Genomic DNA, 10218 nt, shown 5'->3' with positions numbered 1-10218 from the left:
CCCACCTTTCTGTGCAAAGGCCCAAACTCAGTGTCTCATACATGCTAAGCAAGTGCTCTACTGGAACTACCCCAAACCACCCCAATCCACCAACTTTCAAGCTCCTTATATGTAGAAGCAAAAACAGGACTCTTTCCTTGCCTCTGAAAAGCCATTCCCTTCTATCTGAACTTCCCTGTCCCTTCCTGCTCTTCTATTTACCATGTCTACTCTGGTGGTACTACAGTGAGTCTTTTTTGTGGCAATCCCAAAAGATGGAACTTGTGAAAAGGGTTGTATTTAACCTACTTGCACACTGGCACTTTGCATGCCTAAGTGTCTAATAGTGGTGCCGCTTGAGTTTAGTGGGTTAGTTCTATGCATTCCACTTATTGGCAGTGAAGAGCATCTCTGAACTTCCTTTTGTATTTTTCCAAGAATTTCCCTAGCTTCCAAATCAAGGTCTTATTATCTTTGCAAGGTTAGAATAATAGTGAAGTTAGGAAATTTCACTTAATGTAAACCCAGATTAATAAAAGTGTCAGGTGCCAGTAGCTCATGCCTGTAATCCTATTCAGAAGCTGAGATCAGGAGGATGGTGGTTCGAGGCCAACCCAACTCTACCTAGAAAAGTTCACTAGACTCCATCTCCAAAATAACAGCAAAGAGCAGAGCTGGAGGCATAGCTCAAGTGGTAGAGCACCAGCATAGCAAGTACAAGGTCCTGAGTTCAAACCCCAGTACTAGACAAAAAATAAGCAGAAGTTATTCCTCAAGATTTGATAAAACTTTTTCCTGTTTCCTGATTTCTTTTTGTAAAGACTCATGTAGTAAGTTAAGTAAAAATTGACTGATCAAATTGTAGGAAATCAAATGGCCACTCTGTTCAGTGTCCAAACCTGTTTCAGAATTACTTGGGAAGCTTTAAACAGAAAGGTAATTGACTCTGTCTTTAGAATGTAATTGTGTCATGTTCAGGAAGACAAGGTATTACTTCCAGTAAGTTCTTTTGTATCCAAAAGAACAACCTGCATCCAAACTTAAAAGCAAAACAAAATGTCTCCATTTATTCATGCTAGATAACATAGAAAGTGCTACTGAAAACTTACTCTTCTCGGTTCATGATCTATGTGCAACGCACATTTCTCAAGCTTTTAGAGCCTCTCTTTTCATCTGTAAAACAAAATACCACCTACTTCATAGATGACAGTGGGTCCTTAAGGTTGACAATACTCCAATACTCTGTTCTTAAATAGTTCTAAACTCTATCTAGAGCAAATACTTATGTATTATACTATGTACTATAATCACCACTAGCACCCAACCAGCAGGTAATCTAAAGGCAGTGTGCTAAGACCTGTTCATCCAAAGCTCCAGAGTGTGTGTGTGTGTGTGTGTGTGTTTTCCCTCAGCTCTTCAGCTCAAGGCTAGCGCTCTACCACGTGGGCCACAGCGCCACTTCCAGCTTTTTCTGCTTATGTGGTGCTGAGGAATCGAACCCAGGGCCTCATGCATGCAAGGCAAGCTCCAGTACATATTTTTATTTATCTTTTCATTGGGCCTACTTATTCATTCCTTCAGAATGGGAGAGGACTTTCTCTCCAATGTGCCGTATCAAAAGGGTCAACCTGAAGTTACTGGATGAAGTAAAAAGATTCTCCTCCCCTAATCCCTCCGTTCCCAGCCCTCAGGTCACAAACACAATTGAGGGGTACATGGAAGATGTGGTACAATGTCCAAGCAGGAGACCAAATGGTGGGCAAACCTATGTCAGAACTTCTAGGATTAACAGGCAAGCAGCCACTTACTGTGTTTAACTGCTACTAGGTAAAACTACCCCTAGAAAACCATGACGCATTTACAGATGCCAGACACTGTTCTATGAATTTTATGTTTAATCTTCAACACCTTCAAGTCAGAACCCTTTCCTGTTTGCTAAAATTCAACACCATCTCCATTTTTATTTCCTAGGGTTAAAGGTGTAGTTTACTAGATCATGGACTCAGATCCCTAAGAAAAGCATTGGCAAATTATCTTCCTACATTAGGCAAAAAAAATTTACCTAGAACAAGCAATATATTGCATTTAAATTTTTTTTTCATTTTTATAGAGTATGTCTATTCCTTTAGTAAACTGTGGTAGGCTAATTAAAAGTAAGCAAGGCTCGGGCTGGAAATTGGCTCAGTGGTAGAATGCTTGCCTCGCATGCATGAGGTCCTGGGTTCGATTCCTCAGCACCACATAAGCAGAAAAAAGCCAGAAGTGGTGCTGTGGCTCAAGTGGTAGGGTGCTAACCTTGAGCTGAAAAGCTGAAGGACAGCGTCCAGGCCCAGAGTTCAACCCCCACAACCAACAACAACAAAAAAAGTAAGGCAGTGAAATTCATTCTAAATCACATTACTCCCTTACCTATAAGGATCAAAATTAAGTGAACCTAATGGTGAGGAGCAATCTCAGTACTACTGATGTTTCCCTGTCGTGGGAGGCTGCCTGCGCACTGCAGAACATTTGGCTGCACCACTGACTTTTACCTGTTAGATTCCAGTAGCATTCCCCATTTGTGACAAAGTAACATCTCCAGAAACTGCTTGAATTTCCATTGGAAGGCAAAATCATCCCTGGGTGAGAAGTAGTTTTACAGGAATTACTCAATTTAACACTACTGCTATTACTCCATTCTGTACATAAAAACTGATAGCCTTGCAAGCGAATTTACTTCTCTAGCTCACTGAAATAAATTTACATGTTGTTAAGATATAGATTCCCACTGGGCGCTGGTGGCTCATGCTTGTAATCTTAGCTACTAAGGAGGCTGAGGGCTGAGATGTGAGGATCGAAGTTCAAAGCCAGCTGGAGCAGGAAAACTGTGAGACTTTTCTCTCCAATTAACCATCAGAAAACCGGTGGAGATATGGCTCAAAGTGGTCGAGTGCTAACCTTAAGCGAAAAGAGCTCAGAGACAGCCCCCCAGCCTTCAGTTCAAGCCTTGTGACCAACAGCAACAAAAAAGATTTATATTCCCCTAGACTTGTTTGAGATAGGCTAGCTTCCTTTTTTTTCTTTGCTGGTTCTGGGCATTATCCCTGAGCTTCTTTGTGCTCAAGGTAGTGCTCTACCACTTGAGTCACACCACCACTTCCTGGTTTCAAACTCTGGGGCCTCTCACCTCTACCTCCTGAGTATTGGGATCACAGCCATGTGCCACAACACCCAGTTGTTTTGTTGTTGTTGTTGTTTTTTGGGGATCCAGTCCTGGGGCCTGAACTATGGGCCTGGGCGCTGTCCCTCAGCTTTTCAGCTCAAGGCTAGCGCTCTACCACAGGAGCCACAGCACCACTTCCGGCTTTTTTCTTTTTGCTTATGTGGTGCTAAGGAATCGAACCCAGGGCCTCAGGCATGCAAGGCAAGCGTTCTACCACTGAGCCACCTTCCCAGCTCCCAACACCCAGTTGTTTTATACCTTCTCAGAGTTACTAATCAGTATATAAAATTGTGAAACACTGTTTGAATAATGGCCTTTCATAGCAGCTCTGACTTCCTCTGTTTGGACCAAAGAGAAAATCATTTGACCAAAACCTCAAATGAACTGACTCTAGCCAGTGTGGTGGTTCATGCTTTTGATCTCAGCACTTGGAAAACCTTAGGCAAGAGAATCCTGAGTTTCAGTTAGGCTTGCTATACAGTGAGTTTCTGTCTTAAAAAAAAAAAAAATCAACAAACAGGCTTAGCAGGTCTGTAATCCTAGCTTCTCAGGAGGCTGAGATCTGAGGACCACAGTGTGAAGCCAGCTTGGATAGAAAAATCTGTGAGACTCATCTCCAATTCATCACCAAAAAGCTGGAAATGGAGCTTGGCTCAAGTGGTAGGGCACTAGCCTTGTGCTAAACGCTTAGGAACAGTGCATAGGCCCTGAGTTCAAGCCCCACGAAAAGCACAAACCAAACCAACCAACCCTCCAAACACTGACTTATCTCTAGAGAAGGCTCTGGGATGGGAGGACAACTTTCTTTATCTTGGGATTTAACTAAAGGTCACAATGGGTCCCAAACTATCAGAGTTTGGGCAGGCTCCAATTAGAAACCACATTCCAGACATGCAAAGGCCTGGCCACAATATAAATTAGGCAGCAAGGGATTGTGTATTTTCTGATCTCTTATCCTTTATATAAGTCAGACTATAACGCTATGCCCTTTCTACCTTAAAGAGGATAAAATGTGCCACTAGCCCAAGCCTAATTAAAGAGAAAGCAAGCATCTGCTGACTTATTATACCCTTGCTGAGTTTAAAGTCATTCAGATGGACTAGGAGAAAAATTCTTTTGAGAAATAGGAGGCATGATATTGACTTATCTTAAAAGGCCTTTTAAAGAATGACTTAAGATTATAAAGCATTTCTCAAACACACAAAGTCCTTCCTAACAACCCAATAAGCTTTAAAGGAATGCTTTTTCAGTGCATCACTTTTTTTGTTGTGTAAAAGAAAATGCCTCATTCAAAAGGTGGTAGCATATTTGATATCAGCACTGTTTAAAAAGGAATGGAGTTACAGCAATGAGAAGTATATAATTAGTAAATAATCCTTCTCAACTAGTGAGTTAAGCAGTAAAGCCACAAGGGAGAAAAGAAAAGCTGGAGGCAACACAATCAGTGCATATCAGAAATGCATTTATATTTTTATTTGAAAACAACTTAAATTTTTAGACAAATGATCTTAGTATATAAATTTGATTTTGTTTTTATACAGAATATAAAGATTTCCCTCTTTAATCTTCCATGTGAAGGGAAGTACAGGCCAGGAGGAAGATATGTTCTGCACACAATGTGTATCTTACATGTGCAGCACTGGAAACGCAGGTGTAGTGCTCCTACACATAAATCAGATCAAGTGACATTACATATTGAGAGGGGAAAGAGAAATATTTGAGTTAATCAGATTCAAGAAGCAACCATGACACAAAATCTGGGCAAATAAGACGAAGTCAGCAACTTTAGTCAGGACACCAAAGATTACACTGGGACGATTTGTGAGGCTACAGTGTGCACCGCAGGAAGACAGCAAGACCTTTTATAGAGAAAGGCTAGAGTGAGGGATTTTCACTAAAGCAAATTAACTTCTTGTCAACGGCCCAAACAAAACAGAATAAAACTGAGCATATGAGTGTTAGTATACCAAAGGCATGTTATACCAGTTTCTGTGCAGCATGCTAAGTTAGTTTGAACTTCTTCACTGGTGCATATGAAATCATTAATGGTCACAGATTTTTTTTTTTTTGCCTCTTCCTGCCAAATTTCAGGCGTGTCTTATTTTAGATGGAGTATAGCTTTTATCTATTATTTCATCCTGTAAAAACATGTGAAGACATCGTTCATTCTGTGCCAGAGGATGACCAGCGACCCTGGGAATAAAAAATAAAAATTTAGTCCAATATTTTATAAAGGTGATGGTGGTAGGAATTATGATACAAAAAAATATATATTACTTACTAAAAATCATTCAGGACTACCACATAAACTATACTTTGTCAACTAATGGTATATTCCCTTTCTTTTGATTCATAAGAGTGATTTAAAAAACATTTCACCCAGTACTGGAAAAAGAAAATTCATGCCAGGTTACTTTTTAGTGCTTCTGGTATCTGTATCCAATTAGTTTAACTACAGCTGGTGTATTCATAAGACACGTAAAATGAACCTTAGGGTTAAAAGTAACAATATGCTGCTAGATTCTAAGAATCCATTTTAAAGATGTAGAATTCACAGGCGCTGGTGGCTCATGCCTGTAATCCTAGCTACTCAGGAGGTTGAGATCTGAGGGTCGCGGTTCAAAGACAGCCCGGGCAGGAAACTCCATGATACTCTTATCTCCAATAAACCACTAGAAAATCAGAAGTGGCGCTGGGCTCAAGCAGTTGAGCACTTGCCTTGAGCTGAAGAGCTGAGGGACAGCGTTCAGGCCCAGAGTTCAAGCCCCACGACTGACAAAAAAAAAAAAAGATATAGAATTCAAGCCCTCTGTGGTACTATGTGTTTGGCCCACATAACAAGACTCTGTCTCAAAAACAAAACAGAACAAAAGATGTGGGAGTGAGAAATATAGGAAGCACATTTGTAAATATCCAGGTTTTCTCCTTTCTTGCTGACTTTTTAAAGATTTCCATCATAGGCTAATGCAAACTACTGTGCAGCCAGACTTCTATTTCAGAAGGTAAAAACATTTAGTATAACCTCTGTACAGTATGTTCACAAATAAAATAAAATTAAATTAAAAAAAGAATTGTTACATAGAGGAAAAATACAGCAGAGAAATAAATGGATCCAACAACTTTCAAAAAAAAAAAAACATTTAGTATAAGCCAGACACCTATGGCTCATACCTGTAATCCTAGATACTCAGGAGGCTGAGATCTGAGGATCACAGTTCGAAGCTAGCCAGGGACAGAAAAGTCCCAGTGAGACCCTTATCTCCAATTACCCTCTCAAAAATCAAAAGTGCCACTATGGCTCAAGTGGTAGAGCACTAGCCTTGAGCACAAAAAGGCTACGGGACAGCGCCCAGGCCCTGAGTTCATGCCCTACAACCTACAAAAAAACAAAAACAAAAAAAAAACCCCAAACACCTAGTATAACATTAAAGCCTCCCATAAGTCAGTGTTCATTAAAAAAAAAACAAAACAGGGCTGGGAAGGTGGCTCAGTGGTAGAGTGCTTGCCTTGCATGTATGAGGCCCTGGGTTCGATTCCTAAGCACCACATAAGCAAAAAGAAAAAACTGGAAGTGGCACTGTGGCTCAAGTGGTAGAGCCCTAGCCTTGAGCTGAAGAGCAGAGGGACAGCACCCAGGTCTAGAGTTCAGGCCCCACAACCGGACCAAAAAAAAAAAAAAAGCAAACTGAAGGTTGCATACTCTGATAACCTCTTCAAGATTTTCAAATTACTAAAGATTAATATATAAGCTTAATATTAATATATAAGCTGTATTTTCAAAGGATTTGATTTCCCTGGTGAAATTTTAAGGCCAATACATAATTACAGTATGACACTACTTAACATAATTCTCTTCTACTACTTTGGCTTTTGAAAATAAGTGAACTTGAGCTGGGTACAGAGTGGCACACATATGTAATCCCAGCTACTTCAGGAAGCTGAGGAATGAGGATCCCTTTAACCCAGCAGTTCAAGGCCAGTCTAGGCAACCAGCAAAACCCTGTCTCTTAAGAATTAAAATTAATTTGATAAAGGAAATGGGAATTGTGAAATGAGTCTAGGGGGAGGAGTCAACTGGGATGGAGAATGATGAGACTCTGATCAAGAAGCACTGGACACTTAGGTGGACACATTAAATTACAACCCTCCTTGGATACCTCTGGAGCACAGAAAAATAAAGATTTTATTTAAATGAAAATGAAAAATAAAAAGAAAACAAAACAGTATCCCAGCCTATAATTTTAGCTATTCAGGAGGCTGAGATCTGAGTTCGAAGCTGACATGAGCAAGGAAGTCTGTGAGATTCTTATTTCCACTAAACCACCAAAACAAAACAAAACAAGAAACCTGGAAGTGGAGCTGTGGCTCAAGTGGTAGAGTGCTAGCCGTGAGCAAAAGCAGCTCATGGATGGTGCACAAGACCCTGAGGTTCAAGCCCCAAAGTCCAGTATACCAAAACCAAACCAAAAATGCAATCTCAAATGCAACCAAAATTAAAAGCTAGAAATACTGGCTTGATAGATCTTCTTACATTAAAAAAAAAAATTGCTATGAAGACAAAAAAGTACAGCTTTACATAAAATGTGCCGATAGTATCTCCACTGCAATCAAACGAAATGATTGCAAATGCATTGTACATTTTATTGCTAGAACATACCTTAAATCAGAGAGACTCATAAGTAAAACTATTTTTTAAAATACTGTAATTTTACGTGTAATTTGCATAAATTAGCCAAGAAAAACCAATATGAAACTTAGGTCAACAAGAAGCTACTCATTTCAATCACTCAAGTGTGTTAATATTTATCACATGGTATTCAACTTGTTAAATACTTTCACACTTTGTTAGAAAGTTAGAAAACGGTAGAAAATGGCTGAAAGGCAAGGTAATACTGCAGTTTAGCTAAACATCTAAATTTCTACTAGACACAATGTCTCAAAACACTGTTCATCTCACCTTTTTGAAGACTAGAAAGCACTTACTTGTTAATAAATTGCTCCAGTCCTTGTTTCCTTTCCTCAATAAAATTGTCATCAAATATTCCATCATCTCCTCTAAAAGGAAGTTGACGCAAAAATGCTTTCCCGGGGAGCGGGGGAACTACAACCTAAAACAACACCAAAAAATTAAGTTTGTGACTATGCTTGACTGGGTTGTGAAATTGTATAAAGCTCAACACAAAGGCCAAGTATAAACTCACTAGGAGAGCGATCAAACATAAAGAGTGCAAAGACTCAAATGTTTTAGAGGTAAGATAAAGCAGAAAAGCCCATGGGACCAGAGCTCCTCAAAGGTGAGGACTACAGTTTTCCTTGGAGATAGTGTTTCTCATGGACTTATCAAAGTTATAGTATACAAAGACAACTGAAATTTAAAGTATCTACATCTTTCATACACTTCTGTTGCTACTCCAGAAAAAAAAAATGCCTTCTTGCACTGGAAACCACAGACCCCAAAATCAAGCCTCAAAGAAATAAAATGTTAGGAATGTTCTTTGCAGCATGGTAGATATCTCTTTTAATATCTTATCATCTGCCTATGTCTCCAACTTGTGTTTGAGGTGACAACAAATAATTAGTTGTCTTTCTTCTATTTATTAAGCTAAGAAACATGTCAACTTTCTCTCAAATCCTCTATTCTTATCTTTCCCCAAAGACATCATTTTTTTCCATCCCATGCTATCAGAAGATCTTCAAAGTTCCCATTCAAAGCTTTACCTAGACCTAGCATGGGTGACTCATACCTGTAATCCTCCCTACTCAGGAGGCTGACATCTGAGGACTGCAATCCAAAGCCAGTCCAGGCAGGAAAGTCTATGGAATCTTTGGTTGTTAATTAACAACCAAAAAGCTGCAAGTGGAATTGTGGCTCAAGTGGTAGAGTGCCAGCCTTGAGCTTAGGTGAGTGTGGAAGGCTCTGTGTTCAAGCCAGTCAGATAGACACAAGAAAGCTTAACCTATGGTCAAGTATGCTTTGATCCTCTTTAGCATCAAATTATTGTGCTTCAGCAGCCTGGAACGGTCTAGTTAGAACTCCTACATCAATTTAAAAATCATGAATCCAGGGATGTGTGTGTACGCATGTGTGATGACAAATAGGGTAATACTGGGTGAATACTAAAGCTAGAGCTAATCATAAAGACTTTTATGGACTTATTGGGGCTGGCTTTGAATTGTAACTCTCAAATCTCAGCCTCCTGAGTAGGTAGGATTATAGGCATGAGCCACCAGCAGCCACTACATCAGATAATCTTGTCTTTAATTTTTAACATCTAGATGGAATTCTGTAATAAAAAAGACAACAATCTGGGAATGTGGTTTAGTGGCAGAATGCTTGCCTAGCATGCACGAAGCACTGGATTCCATTCCTTAGTACACATAAACAGAAAAAGCCAGAAGTGGTGCTGTGGCTCAAGTGGTAGAATGCTAGCCTTGAGCAAAAGCAGCTCAGGGACAGTGCCCAGGCCTTGAGTTCAAGCCCCATTAACAGGCAAAAGAAAAAAAAGAAAACCCACAAAATTTAAAAAAACAAAAGATCTCAGTAAACATTTATAGAAAGATTAAAAAATGGCAAGTATATAAAAGCATAATCAATAATACTAGCAATCAGACAAATCAAAATCACAATGTAAAACTTCTTAAAGCACTAGGAATAATAAACAATAAGGAGGATGTGAAGAGAAATAGAACCCTCAAATACTACTGGTGAGATTGTGAAATGGTACAAATATACAGGGTTCAGTGGCAGATGCCTATAGTTTCCATTACTTAGGATGAGGTAGGGAGAATCAGTTGAGTACAGAAGTTTGATGCCAGTATGAAGCAAAGTGAGTTCAAGGACAGTTTGAGATAACATGGTAAGATGCTGCCTAGAAACACAACAACCGTAAAACAAACAACAATAACAAAAGTTATGTGCCAGAGCAACAAAATACTTATATACTCAAAAAAAAAGGAGAGAGAGAGGGAAGGAAGGAAAGAAGGAAGGAAGGAAGGAAGGAAGGAAGGAAGGAAGGAAGGAAGGGAGGGAGGGAGGG

General features: G+C 39.6%; 1 protein-coding gene across 1 annotated transcript in view; it reads right to left on the bottom strand.

The window, feature by feature from the left end:
- Positions 1–4626: 4626 nt before the first annotated feature.
- Positions 4627–10218, bottom strand: part of Snx3 (sorting nexin 3) — a 44962-nt gene continuing 39370 nt past the window's right edge. The window contains exons 2-3 of the mRNA XM_013022446.1: positions 8165–8289; positions 4627–5374 (exon numbers count right to left, since the gene is read on the bottom strand). Of these exons, the coding sequence (XP_012877900.1) occupies positions 5269–5374; positions 8165–8289 (231 nt within the window). The 3' untranslated portion in view covers positions 4627–5268. The remainder of the gene's footprint in view (positions 5375–8164; positions 8290–10218) is intronic.

Source organism: Dipodomys ordii, unplaced genomic scaffold (assembly GCF_000151885.1).
Source record: "Dipodomys ordii isolate 6190 unplaced genomic scaffold, Dord_2.0 Scaffold62, whole genome shotgun sequence".
NCBI classification, from domain to species: Eukaryota; Metazoa; Chordata; class Mammalia; order Rodentia; family Heteromyidae; genus Dipodomys; species Dipodomys ordii.
The sequence above is the reverse complement of the archived record's forward strand: the minus strand, read 5'-3'. Positions and strand labels throughout refer to the sequence as shown.